This window comes from Hermetia illucens, chromosome 5, assembly GCF_905115235.1.
Source record: "Hermetia illucens chromosome 5, iHerIll2.2.curated.20191125, whole genome shotgun sequence".
NCBI lineage: Eukaryota > Metazoa > Arthropoda > Insecta > Diptera > Stratiomyidae > Hermetia > Hermetia illucens.
Window position 1 is genome coordinate 109,148,434 of NC_051853.1, and position 19,760 is coordinate 109,168,193.

General features: G+C 40.8%; 1 protein-coding gene across 3 annotated transcripts in view; it reads left to right on the forward strand.

The window, feature by feature from the left end:
* Positions 1–19,760, forward strand: part of LOC119657659 (Kv channel-interacting protein 4) — a 443,826-nt gene that overhangs the window by 372,067 nt on the left and 51,999 nt on the right. For 2 of the 3 annotated variants that reach the window (XM_038064686.1, XM_038064683.1), the window contains one exon: positions 10,844–11,044. In XM_038064686.1, coding sequence (XP_037920614.1) covers positions 10,844–11,044 — 201 coding nt within the window. The remainder of the gene's footprint in view (positions 1–10,843; positions 11,045–19,760) is intronic. The other variant, XM_038064684.1, reaches the window with a different exon arrangement.

Below are 19,760 nucleotides of genomic sequence, written 5' to 3' on the forward strand. Positions count from 1 at the left end.
AACCCAACATACGTACCGCAAAGTTTATCCTGTCGAAAAGCAGGAGGACTTGCAGGTGTATTGTGGGCATTCTGACAGGCCATAATTCACTAGCTGGGCATATGTTCAGAATAGGAATTACCGAAGATGATACGTGTCCCTCCTGTAATGAGGAAGCGGAATCCACGGAGCATTTCCTATGTGAATGCCCCGCCTATGGACGCATAAGGCATCAAATCTTTGGTGCCGATGTTCTCCAATTACGACGGGTAGCATCACACCCACTAACGGAAATCCTACGATACGTTAACGAATCCGGAATATTCCGTTAGACGGGGGACGCGAGTACAATGGGCCAACACGGCCTGAGTGCTCAGAAGCTGTAGCTTCTCCCCACCACACACACACACACACACACACAAGGGCACTAACGGCCGCGCCTCATTAACATCGCAGGCGGAAGGTCTTACCTTTCGATCGCGGGCCGCAGGTCACGAGCTTTGCGGCTCCACACTCACGGTCAAGCCAATATGTTTTTTGTTGTCCAAAAGTAGCTTGGTGTTTCTCCAGCTCGCTATTTCAGGTCCAACACAGAAATGATATAAGCGACGGGCATTTCCGTGGAAATGAACTGATTCTGATAGATCTGCGTGAGCAATTTGGGCATCATTTCTTTTGGGATTCTAATACAGGTTTCCCTTCTTGATTAGCCATTAAGAAAGATGGCCATCTCCAAGTCTAGAACCATTTGAACCCTTGAATTTTATTTTCAATCCTCCGTATTTTTCTCACTCCTTTGGAAATATGTGTATAGTTCCTTTTGTCAATATGAGCACATTTTCAAAGTCACGTGTGTAACTTTGTAAATGATATTAAGATCCCCTTTCGCGAATAAGGAGGAACCAATATATAAAGTAATAGTAGTAAGAGTAGTAGAATCTAAACAAAACTGAATTTTTGACGACCGATCCCCATGAAACAGGCACAATCACTGTCAGCGGCAGTGATCTGCCCAGAGGTGAGCGATTTAAATACCTCGGGTCAACGCTATCAGCCAATAGAGAACTGCGTTATGAAATTACTTCACGCATTAACGCAACCGGGATGAAGTGGCGTTCCACAACTGGTATTCTTTGTGATCGACGTATCAACGAACGTCTCAAATCGAAAATTTACCGCAATGTTGTCCGTCCTGTCGCTCTCTATGGTTCTGAGTGTTGGCCAATTATAAAAGATAATGAACGGCGTCTTGCGGTAATGGAAACGAAGATGTTGGACTAGTAGCGTGACACGATTTGATCACATCCGAAATAAGGATATCCGCGATCGTTATGGGGTTGCACCGATCGTGGAAAAGTTGCGAGATAGTCGTCTTCGATGGTATGGTCACGCAATTCGTGCTAACGAGAATTCACTTGCCCAGATTGGTCTGAACATCGAAGTCGATGTTAAACGACCAAAAGGCAGGCCTGAACAACGGTGGCTTAATACGCTGGATGGGGATTTAAAAGCCTCGAGATTGCACCCAGATCAGGCATTCGATAGAGCAAAATGGCGAAACAAAGCTACGTCATTCGAAATTCACATAAAAGTCGGTTCGAAAGTGCCACGACATTGGAAGATGTCGCAACATGAACGGGTGGACAGGTTCACTTCTGAAGCATACGCAGAGTGTTCTGGGTAGCAAAGGTTAATAGTAGCCCGGCCCGAAAAAAACCGTTCATCTACGGAAAAGAACGAGGGCGAAAGAGGGCGTTATCAAAATCTTTGAGTTTTAACTATTCAGTTTTGTGATTCGGCGTAAGTAGAATTAGGATTTTGTAGGTAAGTCAATACTTACGACATTCATACAACCCTCAAGCGTGGGCTTCAAAGTTGTGAGAAGTATACTCTAATGTGCTGTGTTTTACTCTATTACAAAACGCTACCTTAAACATAGAACAACTGTTTGTCTTTCAGTAGGACAACAACCCAAAATACACTTCCTTCTCGATACGAAAATGATTATTGTATAATGTCCCATGGCGACTCTATATGCCTCCTCAATCGGTACATTTTAACCTGGTTCTCAGCATTTCTAGCAATTCTAGGTTCATACAAGGCACATCTCCTCCAAAAGTCATTTTAGGAAGGTCATCTACGAAGCTTGGAACGAAATTTCCCCTGATGCGAATTAAAATCTTTCCAATTCGATGTATTGTTGTTTCATAATCATATTGACGTACATAAAATTAAAATTGAAGTTCGAATTTGGTTTGTTTTTATTTTAATTTGGTTGGTTTTTAATTTTCACTGTATCGTCTTATGTTTAGATGTGCGTTTTTCAACTTCCTCTCTCCTAAAACAATGTACCATGTAATGAACTATGGTGAGTTAGGGTGGTTAAACAACCGTCTTGAGAAGCCAAAGACAACCTAGAAGGAAGTGCTATCTCAAAATCTAAAAGAAATTGGCTAAGTGACCCTTGAAGGTATGCCCGCAAATACTGAACCTTCATCATAGCGCTCGGTTGACATGATTTTGAAAGCCTTTCTGCTAGTCAGGCTCGGGAATGTTGGGGAGGAGAGGCGAAATCTTCTGAGTCTCCGGATCTGTGTGCCACGATCACAAAAGGTAAATCCACGATGGATCACAGCCTCAATAATTGTTTTTTCTGCCTTAGATTTTCAATGAGGCTCCTCCCTTCCTTGACATCCGGCAGCCATTATTTTGGAGGATATCCTCAGTGTGTACTGATTTGCGTAGTCCAGGAGGAGGAGAAGAGAAGAAAGTCATCAAATTAAAAAAATTAGCTAAAATACATGAAATATGCATTCAAGCGAAAATTTCAAAATGTTAGTGCCATTATAACCATCGATAATGCAAATAAAATATTCAAATTCAGGGAAGCAACAAGAAGAGAAAACGGAACCCTATATGGTTCAATATATATAATAAAAACTAAAATTAAAATTATAAATGAATTCAAATAATAAACTTAAAATGAAAACTTAAGAGTGTATAATAACTAAATAAATTTGACTTAAAAATGAATAATAAATAATAAAATTAAAAGGAAAAAATTATTAATTAAATTGCTTGTTGACATTTATGTTTATTTTTACAGATAAGAATAGAAATTAGTCCAGGGAAATATAGTATCTAGAAACCTCTCGGTTCTTCCAATCGATGCACTGGACAGAATTTGGAAGGATGGACCAGCCAAATACTGATGCAATATTGAGGCATACTCAAAGCCAGGGTTGTAAGAAAAGATTGGCTTTTGTGTGGATTCTCCGGTAAAAAATATTAAATACTGCAGGGATAACGCGACGGATATCCTGATGTACCGGGAGATCTGCCGCTCACTGTACAATACAGTCACAATGTTCATGGGCAATTCATTAATTTCTTTGAAATTCCGGTTATGCACGCTATATTCGCGAATGACTTAATTACAGATCGAGTGGTAAAGTTCCCAAGTTATTGAATAAGCATGGAGTCATTCAAATACTTAACACATTATTTTCATCCGGCCAATGACACAGTCTGGCCAACACTCCCTCGTGAACAGTATTTCTTCGGATTAGTACACAATTCACCAAAAATTGAAAAGAAAATCGACAAAAACACTTGGAGTCGAAACTAGCACAGCGTCTTTTCTACGCCGAACGCAAAACTTTGAGTAATTTCCGAAGTGCCTATCTTCGATGTCACATAATTTCAAGGGAAACTGACGCCGAAAAGAAGCTCAACACTGTAAATGGCCTTTTTGCGATTCTAGTTTTCCACTCAACATAGGCAAAATTTTGTACTTTCACCACGCTCGGTTGCTAACTTTGCAAATTTTCAGGCTAGAAGATGCACCAAAATTCAGAGAAAACTGCACGCAAAAATTAACTTGGGAAAGTCCTCCAAGCTACAATCTTTTTAGATAAATTCCCTTGATTAAAAAAACGAAAATGGTAGAAAACTAAAAACAATTTTCCCGTTCGATATCAATCCGCTGCGAAAAACTCACGTTCTCCTTTCTATTGTGACACCCCTAGAAATCAGACAGCTCAACTTCACAAAGGGTGATGACCTAACTGCTCCTTAGCGATCCGATATAAATATCGGCTTTAACAGCAATTTAGCGGTTTTGATCCGTCGGGATAATGTTCACCAAATCCCTGTTTAATAGAAATACGGGATGCTTACAAAATAGAGACAAAGAAGAAAATGCGGCCGAAGTGACAACCTCTCAATAAAATCTCGCGATTTCGATTCACTTCTTTCACTTCTAAGTGTGATTTCTCGCGATAAAAATCCTCTTTCTAAGTTTGTCGACACAAAAAACACCACAACTGTCAACTCATACTCACTTCCAGCAAGTCCGAAATCTGAACCAAAAATGATCTCCTCTGCCCATCAGTTGCCTCTCGATCCGCCGGTCTCACTAAACTTGGCAGTAACATGCGCGGCAGCGTTGATGGATGCGGTAGATCATTATCCTCTGCCATGATCAGTTCGCCTGAATCGATTCAATAAATTGCACATTATTGAATCGATTCGGGCGAAGTGATCGTGACAGAGGATACTGGACAGAACTCAGGAAAAACCATAAGTGCTTCGTTCTCCTCTTCAAGCTAAAGTTGCAGCTATTTTTGAGCAGAACAAACTTGAATCTATGGTATGTCATCTGCGATAAACAGAAAGGTGTATTTGAGTGACTTTTGCGCGATCGGAAAACCCTGGTATCACCGATTTTTGCATTTTGGAAGAGATTTGGTATAAAATTGTATGTTTTTGAAGTAATTTAAAAATCTTAACTGGTGGGGAGGTGACAAAGGTAAATGAAACAAACAAACAAAAACTTTAATTCGTAATGAAAACTTTGTGCGAACCGAGACAGCAACTTGCATTGTAAGTTGAATATGTATGTAGATTTAACCAAAGAGGTTCAGACCATCCGCTTCCATTCCTTTGGCAAAGCATAAACGAAGTTAGATGAAATCAATTTCCATGGAAAATGTTGCTTCTTATGCTTTCTCTCTATGCTTTATTTACGTGCATATGTGCAGCATATTTCAATTCGCTACATTCAACTGAATTCAACATACTGGAAGATTCTATAGATAATACCTCGTTCAAATGCTGTGGAGCTCAAAATCATTTCAAAGATATGTTTGCAGCATTTTCTGAAAAATTCTACATGAAATGCACTTACGGAAGAAGAGTCTGCATAAGAGAAATATGATTCAACTAGACCCAAATTGGTTTACACATAACAAACTCTAAAGCAAGAGATCCGACAAGGGCCTTGTGTAGTTTCCGTCAGTGTTCCATTTCTTAAGAAAGCTCTGTGAAAGTGCGTAATGTATATACCTTGCTACAGTTTTCAGAAATTCATGTTGGATTAATTGTGGTACTGGCAAAGCTCTCCTCCGCAATAGTGCCCACAGACTGCTCCTAAATTACAATAAGGACTCCCTGACAAGCTTAACACGCTGAAGGTTTAATGGCATGACACGACTTATAGGCTAGTATACTGAAGGCCGTGGCTTCCCTCCGCTGCTGCAGTGCGCTTCCTTCTTCATCCCTCCTACATAACCACAAGACATACACACACGTACTTATCTAGACATCGGCGTCTCAAGGAATCGCACATTACACACAGTACTCAAGTAGAAAAGTACTGTCTGCGATTATTAAGTGTGTTACTCTTCCTGAACATTGTTGCTGTTGTGCTGTCGTTGTCATCATGTTTCTGTTACACGTAAAATTGAATTATAACAACATTAACGGCTTTCCCTTCAAAAACTTTTGATGGCATCTCAGGCAAACACAAAGTCAACAGTGTTCTGCTTGCAAAGTGATTTTAAATGTGTTTTACATGAAAAGTAAAGTGTATGATTAAGAACCCTTTGAGAGACCAGCGGAGGAGGAGGCGAATAGGGTTAAAAGAAGGGCAGGTCAGGTTCCCCCCTGTAGCTTAACGTGAAATTAGATTTTCGTTGAGTTCCGATGTCAAGAACGGTAAAGAGTTAATGGAATGTGCCAGAAAGAATCAAAGTGGATTTTCCTCTTTTAATATTGCCATCCAACAACGGGACTTGCTATGCGAGTTTTGAATATAAATGAAGTGGAAATTCAAAAAAAGATACGGAAGCAAAAGGATGCTACTAAATCAGGAATGTTATAAAGCAGAGCAAAAGGCCAAGTACTTCGTTACTCTGAAGTATATTTGCTGTTGGTTAGGTGAAAGTGCGCGGCTATGCCGCTATGCTTCTGTGAAGTCAAAAGCATCCTTTGGAAGAAGAGCTCAGTATACACTAATTTCTTATATTCAGAGAGGATTAAAATATTTAGCTTGTTAGAAGGGCATTCATTAGAATCTTCTTAATTGTATAGAAAAAGAACGAAAAAAACGAAAGTGTACCAATTAGACGATATGTAGGTTAACTTCTGAAATAAACAAGTTGGACGCTTCAGATATGAAAAGTTTGGTGTATTTCTTTTATAACGACATTTAAATGTGCATTTGTCCCATTAGTACGTAGCACGTTATTACGTGCATATATTATGTGAAAATATCCACTTTCAGGTGATATTGACATTCGACGTATTGAATTTGCACAGAACTGGCAACTTTGATCTATTATAACGTTGTTAGTAACAGTGCCATTTCCACTAAACTTGGCAGGATCGTGCTCTATATTATAGGATGAACTTAAGGCAAAATTTGCAGCCAATTACTAAAAATTGCAGTAATACACTATTATTAATTTTATTTGAACAGATATGGATATGGAGGGCAATTCGGGACCTAGCCACCATATAGTGACAGCCTCCTGATTTTTTTCAGATTTTTGGGTTGGGTAGTTTCGGAGAACTGTCCGTTTAATAACTGATCATTTTCGAACCCGCGCACTCCCCACTCTTCCAATAAATGTCAAAACTAAAACCGGCTTCGGAAAGTACTAACGGACACCTTTCATTTGATACCCCACATGACTATGTTTGATGAAGACAATTTACACCCCTGTTTTGTATGTATGAGACCCCCCCCCCCCTTAAATTCGGTGTAGAATTATGTAACTCGCTGTATGCGTGAACGTTCACGGTTCTCACCTTTCCACCATTTTGTGTTAGTCGTTACAACCGTTTTTGAGAAAAATGCATGTGACAGACAGATAGATGGACAGACATACAATAAACCGATTTTAATAAGGTTTTGTTTTACACAAAACCTTGAAAAGGGGGGCGGCTTGTGGTTGCGCAAGATCGCGCTACAAAGGGTTTAAATGGGAATTCACACATTAGAACCTAATTCAAATCAGGATAATTCTGAGTGATCGTAAAACTGAGGACATTGCTCCCTAGTGCACTGTTACTGTCTGTGTTCTAACATACTTCAAGGCAAAAATAGAAATCTCAAACTGTTACATCTTCGATTGCAACTGTTAAAAACTAATTTCTCTAAGGGTTAGCAATGGTGACGTTAAGAATTCTACATATTAGAAATCTGCTTGAATTGAAAACTAAGGCCGTGCCAAAGGACAGTCAATATTAATCCAAGGAGCAAATTACACCACCTCCTGATGTATTGGATGCATACTCAGGATTTCGCTTATGTCAGTTTGCGCCAGAATCAAGAGGCTTTGTTTTCATTATTACTCATAGTCAAGATATTTTTCTAAGTTATGAACAGCGAGTACCCAAAACCTGGTTACCAAGTACCTATCGTGTCCACCACTCCCACGTGCGGTCATTGATTGACCATCAATGATTGACCATCAATGACTGTACAATTTCAGATAGTTGATTACAATGCATGGTAGAGCTAGCAATGCATTTGTTGCCTTAAAATGTGACTAGCCCCACTGTTATTTCCGGCCTCCAATCAACACATCTGCTGGTACCTGGCCCGATCGAACTTTTGTTAGGCCAGAATACCTCGATAACATGGTACAGGCGTTGACGAGGGTTTCGTGCTTTTGAGTAGCGGTCGTGGGCACTAACTACTTTATATGTTGCTTCCATATAACAGTCCAGAAAGAATATTTCAGCAGAACAACCTCAAATTAATGTTTGTGTCGTGCGAAACAATATCACTAAGGAAGCCAAATGGACCAATACCCTCAATGGCTATCGGTCGAAGTAGATAGTCGCCGATTACAAGAAGTAGCCGTCCTTTGAAATTTTACCTCGATACAGCAAGCGACATTGTAGGGTATAGTGCGTTAACCACACACACATATACCCCATGGCTCGCAGTTTACTAAAATGCGCTTCAATTTCCCTCAGGACTCTCAGAGATGCCCGCGCTCCTTCTCTACTGGTCTGCGTCAAGTGTTCTTGGGACGATATACTCATTGACCATATTTGGTTCCATTGAATTGCAATACAATTTTCATCCCTCCTTAATGTGTGACCTATCCACCGCCATTTCCGGCTTCCGATCATATTGCTTGCAGGGGACGAAGCGCCGACCAAGTTCTTCGTTTGAAATAGTATGAAACCAGTGTACTCGGATGACGCGGCGGAAACAAGTGCTCACGAAAGTTTGGAGCTATTGAATGACAGTGCTGGTTACTTTCTATTGCTACTCGTATATAGCAGCCCAGAAAAACAACTCAAACGGAATAGTGTTCTCTTAATTCTCTTAACCTAATCTTGCTGTTGAGGCAACTGCTTTCCTAGATTTTAGGCAGTGCAGCAAAAGCGAATCCTGTGCTTTTAACGTGCCGTGTGACATCAAGTTCGATACCACAGTCGGCAAAAACCACTAGTTATTATTGATAAGTGCTTTCAATAATAATAATAATCGTTGCCACAACAATTCGTATTGGATCAGTGCCTTGAAGTGTGTTAGAGCACTTCATTCACTCATTTTGCGCCATCGTATGTCGCTCTGATTAGTTTTATTAGTTTCTCCGGAATGCTTCTCCTTCGTAAAGCACTCCTGGTATATTCCCTGTTAACGCTATCGAAGGCTTTCTTGATATCGATGAAGAGCAGTTGCAGCGAAGATTTGAAGCCCGCGTAGTGTTCTAAAATGATCCCGAGGACGTTGATATGATCAATGCAGGAGGATCCGGAGCGACCAGCCTGCTCTCCGTCGATCAAACCTTCGAAATATTCTTTCACGCGTCCCAGGATTGATTATTTTACCCATTATCTCTGCGAGGATGGATGGATGCATCTTTCGCTCTCCTAACCAGCGCACGCCATGTTGAACTTCTCAGGATTTCGCACGGTATTATAACTAAAACGCGTTGTAACAGCCACCACTCGCAACTGTCGATAAAGGTTGAATTCCTTCCGTTCATGTATTCGCTTTCACGATTCCGCAGTCAGTCAGCTATTATAATGCCCTTTGAACATGTCGGACGACCTGCGCAGATATTCTCAGGCGGATTTTTCAACATATCTGCCGTCCGACCAGATAGGTCAGGAATGCGCAAACCCATAGTTTGATCATTCAAGCGACCGTTATTGAATTTGGAGCTTTCCAATAGTGTGGAACGCAATACGACCATCAGAAGATCATTCCTTTCGAGGCCGATGCCAGCGCCTCTCCTGTTATGCGTATCCAAGAGACAATTACTAAATCTACTGCTAATTGCAAAGTAGTCAATCTGATTGTTTATGCGCTGTCGGTCAGTTGAAACGGCAGGCTTCGTGCGCGAACATTGTCCCAACAATGACGAGGGAGTGCAAACTGCAGAAATCCACAAACTTCACCAAACAGTATCATTACCGTTGCCAAGACCGGATTTCTCTATTAAAGTATTGTCAGGCCCCACCTTGGCATTCAGATCACAATGTCATTTTTACGAAGCCTCTCGTCAACTGCGTTTAGTTGCTAATGGAAATTATCCTTCCCAACTATAGCGGAAATTGCCGTTGGTGCATAATACTGTACAATTGTGATGCTCTTTAACCTGGACCAGAATCTTACAGACAGAAACCGATTCGCAGGTAAAGAGAACGCACCTTGGGGTAGCCTGTTATAACTTAGCTATACAGAAAGGACACATTTCTGCAAGAGGAAGCAGAGCAACCGCCTCTTACTTAGGCCTAAAATACCGACTTTATGTCGTTGGAATTCTCGCTGGAGTTTGAGAAAGCGAGCATTCTGGAGACTCTCCCTACTAGCGTGGGCATATTTTAGAAACCAATTGTCGTTCTTCTTGAATAGCGAAAACTCGTAGGCGTGAGGTGAGTCGAAAAAGCGGCCCAGATCAGTAGAGGATGATTTTAAATTCACATCCACCTCCAGAGCCGCCAGTGCTAGATTCTTCAGAAGCCACAATAAGATTGAAAAATTGAATATCAATGAACCCTAAATAGTTATGAGGAGCTTATTCGTTCCTATTGTGAATCTACTACAAAATGGGGTCATTATGAAGGTATGAAACCAAGGCTCCAGCTTATGGAATGATCTGGTATTTTGACAAATTCTGTTGTGAGTAGGCAGCCCAGTTATGAAAATCAAATGGTAGGAAGACTGTTCCTCTGTTCACACCTCATAAAAATCTGAAAAGGATCATAATTGTGTCTTTACTGTTACTCATACTCATCTATTTTCAAATATAGTTAGGTTAGCGAGATTACATACATGGTGTATTCTCGAATTTCAATTTTTTATAGAACTTAGAACAGTATGTAGGTCTTCGATTTACGCTTTGTTTTGGGTAGATTATCAGTTTTAAGTTCAAATAACTTCTTCACACATCGAAGCGGTTTCTTGTTATCTTACAGTAATGGTCCCAATATGAGTTTTTAATTGTATCTTTTAACTTCCTTGATTAAATCTTTGTTGTAAACATAAAAACCAGGTTTTTATGATATTTAAAACCAGAATTGACGAAATTCTTCATTTTTCATTTCATTTCAGATTCTGAATTAGAAGAACTTGAAGCACCACCAAGATATCGTCCGGATTCACTAAGTGCCCTATGCCGAGCGACGCGATTCTCCGAGGCCGAAATAAAGCGAATTTATCGCGGTTTCAAGGCTGAATGTCCAACGGGTGTGGTCAGAGAAGATACCTTCAAAATCATATACGCTCAGTTTTTTCCTCAGGGAGGTTCGTGCGGTACAGTATAAATTCAATTCTTTTAACAACTAGGCTAAGGATATTTACTTGAATCAAAATTTCAGTGAATATATAATAACAACAATATTGTTGAAGAATGTTGATGAAAGAAAACGTTGGAGAAACGTTGGTTGATCTATATTCATTGAAATTCTGGTGTATACATTAAATTCATTCATTCAGAAATAATATTAATGGTTGACACGACAATCCAAGTGGGTCTGGGCCAAGAAGACTGTATACAAGGGAACAAATCCAACAGCGTAGGGGCACGGAATCTCATTCATCGCATCATATTTCACCCGCTTAGATGGTTTTCTTGTCTGTGTTTCCTCATCTCATGTAACAAGCCATAAACGGCTGTGCAATGCCATATGCCTCCAATCGTGTCGGTTCACTCCAATACACTGCCTCACACGTAACTAACACCAGCCTTTTTGCGCGGAATTTTTCTCGCGCGGTTACTGACGTGGCCGAAGATACGTAATGATTTGTTCTGCCTATAAAATTTCGAAGAATGCGCTAGGATTTGAATCTCCTGTATACGTCTACTTGTTCTGGGCCTTGTAACGTGCTAGAGTACATAATTTAACACCGAAGCGGCACACTGCATTGGTATTCAATTAATCAAGATACAAACCCCTTTGCCACCAGTAAAGGTGAGCCCAGCGAATGGATTTGAAAAATATTCTCGCCCTTCCCGTTTCCGTTAGGAAGTGCGAATGTACATATATTTTAATTTCGTTCTCCTGGATTTTCCGAAAAGCATGTATGATACAATATAATATCAACAATAGTGCGGAACATTATGTTCAGCACTCATCCCTTCTGCAATTTGAAAGGGATTAATTTTCGGATTTACTCACCAGTTCACAGATTTCTGAGTTCATTTTGAAAACCATTGAACCTTTCATTAAATCTTCGCAGAACGTTCCGCCGTTCATATGAATTCATTTTATATAATGACGATGTCATACACGCCTTAGAGTGCAATAAAGTTGCGTGAAATGCAAATCTTTGACCTTCTGTAATTTTTCTAATAGTTTTTGGATTTCATTCAAAGTTTCCAGAATTATGCCCTATATTATCCTTTATGCTGGTTTCAGTACTTCTAGGATAAAGTTAAGGGGGGGGGTACATTTCTAAAATATTTTAGTAATATTAACTTTATTTGAGGAGACATCGGAATAGGATGAATTTTGGAGCCTAGATTTCGTATAGATGCAGCATTATGATTGTTTTCAAATATTTCAGCTGGATAGGTTCTAAAAATAGCACCTGTTTCATATTTTGGGTCACACATTTTGAGCCCTAACCCCCCAACGTTTTACAAAATATCATAAACAGCTTTGAAAAGTACTAATCGAGTACTTTCATTTGCTATCCCATATGACCATATTCTGTGGAAAAACAATTTTACACCACCCTTTCGCATGTATAGGAAACTTCCTTTGAACTGAACACAAAATGGTGCCACTTAAAATATGTAAAAGGATTCACAGACCACAATTTCTCACCACCGAGTAAATCCGGTGTGACAGATAGATAGACAAACTGGTATTTTTTGTGTCATAGAAAATCTTAAAAAGATCAAAACATTATCCGAACCTAAGACTGCTCAGCAAATGAGGTAGGTAAGGGGACAATGGAACTGCAAAGCCATTGTGATTCAAAAGTCCATCATCGTTGTTTTTTATGGACGGAAGTTTAAATCTTCTATGCCGGGTTACATCAGTGCATGTGATTCACACCCACTAAAACCACTCCGACTTTCTTTCTGTTCCATGCAACGAGATCACTATGATATATTGCTTTGCAAAGAAGACACTGGTTTATATCAGCACGTCTATATAAATGACCTCGCTGTCTTGGCGCAACCTACTTCATGAAACCTTTATTACGTTACGGCAATTATTGGTCAAGCCCCCTTGATTACAATATCTTCTCGTTCTAATTCCAACATTGCATGTGGAAATTCATAATATTCTTTAATATTCCCCTTCATACCTTAATCTCGTAGAAGGTGGGCCACTGCAGTGTTGTGCTGCATTTATGACAGTAGAGTCTATATATATTTGTGTAGAACAAAACCTTATTAACATCGCTAGAATATCTCTTTGTCTGTCTATTTTTTTCAAGGAAGTAGAAATCTTCAAAAGATACTGGCCTGGACATGACCACCGATCCTTCCTCCCTGCCCCGCGGTGCCACCGTAAGGTAATACATTACGAGTTTGAATCAGCTCTCCTTCTCGGCACGGCGTACGTAACCACGCTTTTCTCGTCTTATCTGCCTTTCGCAGTTTGTTATTGATGCGATCATGGGAGCTGTGGATCTCATCCCAATATATTTCAGATGCTACCATTGTCGGCACCAGATTCTCTGCTACCAACACCTCTCCTCGTGTCTCCTCTAGGTTCCTCCTTTCTTCCACAAATCTCCAAAAATACACGCTTTGAGTCCTCTGGGACTCCATCGCAGTTTGGACAGTCGGTTTAGGTGTGCAGTTTTAACCCGGTACCGGCAATATCCTTCATGCCCCGTGAGAGCTGGGAAAGAGTGCATTTGATCTAATCGTCATCCAATGACCCCTTGATGCCGATGACAGTCTTTAAGTTTACCGATTTTTTTCCGAGCCAGCATCTTCCAGATGCTTTTCGACCACAACTAGTGCTATGTTGTCGGCGTAACCCACCACCGTGATTTCCTTCGGAATGGGAAGATTATATGTATCGTGGTATATGATGTTCCACAGTAGTGGGCTCAATACGGAGGCCTCCAGGGGACTCGCGGAAACAACGTACTTAGTGAATTTAGCGAACATGTCCGGTCTAGAGATTAAGGATCTTATTCAGTACTCCGACCAGGCCGGGGCTTTACTGTCACCTACTCACGTCTCTGGTAACTGGTGGATTGCCATCAAATTCAGAGGTCGCTGGATGCAGGGATATACCTCCCTTGCTCTCGGAATCATGAGCGGCCCTTCTGGATCTACTATTACACCAGTAGTTTGGTCTTCTACTGGGGAATGTTCAGCTTCCAGGCATTAAGAGATGCCTGTTTTATAAGGTTGGTCTAACCACACCTCTATGAACGTTTATTCATCCAAAGCTTTTGCAGACTACTTTGAAATTTTTCTCGGTTTCGAGCATGATGGTTCCGCCTCTCGATAGATTCGTACTGTTGCTTTTCTTTTCACTTTTTTGTTGGTAACTTTTCATTGTTTTCGTTCCCCTTGGACTGCATGTTCAGGATGGGAACGTGAATCTGGTGAGGCATCTGAAATCTTCTTAAGTCGCGGGTGGATTCAAAGTTCGTGGCATGTTACCAAATTCCCCGGCCAAGAGGGTATCCTTCAGGAATTTTCCTGGAACAGAACGCTCAGAAGGCATCCTGGATCCCACGGTATCAAGTAACCTCCGTTGAGGCCTCGTCGCGAAAGCCACTTCAGATGAGTCCCTTGGACACTCGGGTGTGATCACTTTCCTCGAGTATGTGCTTTCCAGGTTATTGGAAATTTGATTTAACTTTCCAGCGAATGTGGCATATATGACCTCTTTCCTATTTTTTGAAGATAGTAATTACCTCCGGTCTTATCCATCCTTCCCTCAAGAGCTGTCCTTCTATGGCTTCAATTTCTACTTTTGGCGTTTGGTCAATTTAAGACGTGGTGGACATATTTGCTATTTGCGAAAAACTCTATTCGCTTGTATCGCATGTTACGTTTTCTTGGGAGTAGTGTGTTTTCGTTTGTTGTAAATTTGCTTGCTTAATAGTTCCCGCAGCCTCTGCGTTGCCTGACTTATCACTCAACTCACATACGCAAGGGTGTTACTTAGTTTCATGGTCAGTAATCTCTCGTGGGTACTCCTTTTCTCGATGAAGATTTCAGAGGGTCCAATTATTTTATCACCAAGTGGGCAAAAATTGCTTCAGCGTGAGCGTTACGACCTATAGTATTTTACCCAAGTAGCAGTGGTTAGATTTAGCAAAGACATCCTTCCAGTAGCTGCTCTCCGTTGAATAGTGGACATGTTGCTTATAAATTCTGACATTTATATAGCTTCTAAATGGATCTGTCTCTGAGGACAGTCTCAAAATCTTCTACACGGTGAAGCATGGCGGCTCTTAATGTCGAAGGTCGAGAGCTCTCGTGCATAATCCCTTAAAACGGCCAGTACTGGGTGTCCTGCACCATAAGAACATCGTGGATTTTTCCCCCTTCTTTCATACATTTTCTGGCTTTCTTCCAATGGTCATTTTCGAACACAGGCAGGTATCTAGTTCTATTTACTCTTGTTTAAATTTTCTCCTATTCAATCGAGGGGTCTGTTCATGTGGATTGGGGACGCAAGTCTTCCCGTCCTGAGGTTCGTCTGGAGGATTCAAGAGAGTCTCAAAAATGTATTTGTCGAGTAATCCTTTTATCCGTACCAAGGGACGTTGTTTATAGGAGATCTGTCTACTTTGCACAGATAATATAATATATTATTATATAATATGCGCGTATGTGTATTTACGTATAAAGGAAATACAATATATTTGACTGCCTTCAAAATTTGTGTATATTTATATCCGCTAGAATGAATATTCGTTGTTCCCCATAAATTTCATTTATTTCGTTTTCTTCATTTTATCGGTTTTTTGCTCCCTAGGTTGCGCCTGTAAATCTTGGGCATTCATGTCAACCCTTCAGAATTCCATATCGACATGCACTGAAACAAAATTAATAAGAACATATTATTTTATTATTAAATCTGCTACAAAGGCCCCCTAAATTAAGGGAGAATGTTCTCCTAAGATAGCATGATTATTCATTTATTTATTTTTATTATTTATTTATTTATAACTTAAAACTTAATTTAAATGCAGTAAATCCTAATCGAGAAGTTCTTTCCTCCCGGAATCGCAAGCTAAAATCTTCAACTATTTTCTAAAATGTAAACAAGTCGGAATACCGGAAGCTCGCGCTTCGGGTATAAAGGTTTTGTGTTCATCTTATGTAAGAGAGGCACATTTTTCTGTCCGTATATAGCTACAAATCCAACATAATCCTTCATATTTTTCCAAACTACGAGACATACGTATATATTAGAGCCATAGATATCACGCTCACCCTAAACAAACAAACTGCCTATTACCTACTGTACACATATATGCACGTATCTAAATTTATCGTACTCATATTTCCGATTTACGTCTTATATCTAACTGAATTAGGCACTACCCGCAAAGTTCATTAGCACGCATATATTATATACCTACATACACACATGTCTGGTTGACAAATAACTAAAAAACTAAAACAAAATAATTGTCTGCGACCCAATTCGTAAGAACTCATTTCGTTGTGATGTTGACGAATTGATATGTGATGATGACGTCATGCGGGTTGTAGAGTGAACGAAATTCACAAAAAATTGTAAAGTTTCACCCCCTATAACTTTGTTAATAATAGTTGGATTTTCTTCAAACTTGACCACACTGTGCATTATATTCTTTGTTACACGCATGCCAAATTTTGTACTTCTGGGATGAACATAAGGGGGGTGCCGGGTAAATTTCTAAAATGTGGAAATATACTATTATTAACTTTACTTGTGCAGATATCGGAACCGGATATATTTTGAGGCCTAGATTTCGTAGAGATGCACCACTGTAATTTTTTTCAGATTTTTCGGTTGGATAGGTTCTGAGAACGAGACCTGTTACACTTTTTGTGGGTCATATTTTAAACCCTCACTCCCCTATGTTTCATCTAATATCAAATATTGAACCAGATTCGAAAAGTACTAATTGAGACCTTTCATTTGATATCCTACATGGCTACATTCTGTGAAAAAAAAATTTGCACCCTCCATTCACATGTACGGGGAGCCCCCCCTTAAACTTAACATAAAATGGCGCCACTTACTGCATGTAAAGGGATCACCAGATTACATACTCTCACCAATTTTCGTGACAATCGGTCCAGCTGTTTCCGAATAAATCGGGTGTGACAGACAGACAGACAGACAGACAGACAGACAGACAGACAGACAGACGGACGGACAGACGGACAGACAGACACCGTCTCGATTCTAATAAGGTTTTGTTTCACACAAAACCTTAAAAAACGGAAAAGCATGGATTAGTTTCTAACCGACCTCGTGTCAGGTTGCGCTCTCTCTCAGTGCTTGCGGTAGCGCTCCGCTACATATTTGCCTTTCCGTGGTAACAAAGCCCTCGCAATTTTGTGGAAGTAGTATCTTTGGGATGCAACACCATTTTTTCCTACTATGGAAGTACTAGTCATCAGAGTCCTTATAGCTTTCCAGGAAGTGTTTCCGACATGCGTCTTCCAGAGCAACTTATGATCTAGCGTATTTCCCAAATATTTGGCCTCTGCTTCTCTTTTCACATGCATGCTATGCAACCTTACGGCTCTCGGGTGATCAACCTTGCGGTTTATAGTGAACGGCACTATTGTGCTTTTGGTTGGATTGATGCACAACCCCGGTGGCCCGCACCAGACACTAGTAACCCTGAATCCAGTTTGGATTCTATCACATAGGGTATCTTCATATTTGCCCCTACAGATTAAAACAATGTTGTCCGCGTAGCCCTGGACCTGTATTCCTATATTTGTTAGTTCGTTCAGGAGTTAATCCACTACCATACTCCACATAAGCGGTGATAGTACCCCGCCCTGTGGACAATCTTGAGTAATATTCGTGACAATATGATTTGTACCTGTCGGTACTTCTATTTGCCTACTCTCTAACATTCTGGCCATTCATAAAGCTGTGTGGGCGCCCGCCACTTACTTGCAAATTACAGCATTTTGTATTTCTGTGTGCGATATGTTTTAAACGCTCCTTCGTTATCCAAAAACGCCTTCATATCTATTGTATCCCGTATTACATCCTTCAGCTGAACAGTTTAGGTTTCTGCCCGGTAGGCCAGTTGACACTGATGTAGAGATCTGATTACGCATTAGAACGTTAGTTCTAATATACTTGTCTATGACCTTCTTCACCGTTTTGAGTACGAATGATGTTAGGCAAATTGCTCTGAAAAGTTTATAACGAAAAGGATCCTTTTTACCCGCTTGCGGAATAAAAGCCACTTTTACCCACCTCCATGTCCCTGGTATATATCCCAGGAGTAGTGGTAAGGGGTACTCCCTTACCACCCTCAGAAGAGACTCTAAGATGGTTTCTAGTTCCCTTTGGGGTAGTGTTGAGAACATGTCATGTCATCTCGGTAAATGTTCCAAGCACCTCCTTCAGAAAAACAGAAGACGCTGCTCCGTCTTTGCTTGTAGGTTTGTATAGCTTGGTTGCTTCATTAGTTTCTTCGATTCCTTCACAAAATTCCTTGAAATTGTTCTGTTTGCTTCCCTGATCGCGTTGCTATATGCAGTAAGTGCATTTTTGCATCTCGGCCACTCTCTGGTGCGTTTTGCTGGTTGAAGAGTTTTTGTACCTCTGCTCTCATTTTAGACTAGGTTGCTGTTCCACCAAGATGACCCTTGATGACTTAGCCGGACAGCTAGCCTCATGTGCGTCAAGAAAAAGCCATGTTGTTCAAGTGCATTGCATAAGAATCTCAATCCATTCTCCTGGGATTCTTTATTATTATTCTTATTTCGGAGTTGCCCTGATTATTCTGTGATCAAACATAGAGGGCTCATCCGACACCCCCCAATTCCTGACCAGCCCGTTCATCAGCGTATCGCCTAGAGTCTGTCTAGTACCTCTTGTCTAATGTTGATCACTAATGTTGGAGCGTCTCCTATGTTGTATGTCTCTAACTCATTGGTAGGAATAAATTCGACTAGTGTTGCTGCTTCCGAAGGCTTCGTGATGAAGTGGTAGCACCCTCGTCTCACAGTACTTTACCAGTCTAGCGACTAGCTCCGGTGGGATGTCGTCTTCTGGGTAGTAATTGGATCCACGACTGCCTCTCGAGTGCTCCCCTCGGCTTCCAGTGAGACTTGGGTAGCCACAAGGTCACGGTCAGAAACTCCGAAAGACATATATATTTTAAATTACGTTTAAGAATAATGTAAACTCTTGGTTTTTCACAAGAAGAGTCCCATATTAAATGCATGCTTCCTCCTTGCGCACCGTGAATCCGCCACGGTACACCCAGGGCTCCCGAGCCAGAACTATTCCAATGTTCTCCTTGGGACTTACCTTTGCAAATACCGCAGGTGCAATTTTCGCATAGTGGAGATTTATCTGGACTATCTTAGTGCCGGCTGTTTGCTTCGTTATTGTTCGAAGCTCTTCTTTACTATCGGATTATCACGGTTCTCCTCTGACATGGTACTTTTCTGGAAGTCACTGTCCCCTAAGCCCTAGAAGGTCTACATTTAGGTCGTCCAGTTTCTGCTCTTCACTAGGCAGCGGGTCTACTTCCCTGATTGATCCAGTCCTTTCCGACTCTATGTCCTCCGAGATTCCTTCGGGGACCTCAGTAGATTTTCCACCTGACGTCCCCTCCGAAGTGCTTTCCCTGACTTTTCCCTGTGCACGTATACAGGTACGTTGCCTTAGCTGTAGTCAATATGGCAACTTCAACATTTGATCGCCTCCAGGGATCGGCCATCCACCTTGCTCCCGAAGGCTCTCCATAATAGCATACGGAAATCCTTATTCTGAGCGATTAGGAGGCTTATGGGATCTTCCGTCCCAGTTGCTGCAGTTTTAGGAGGAAATACTGTTAACAT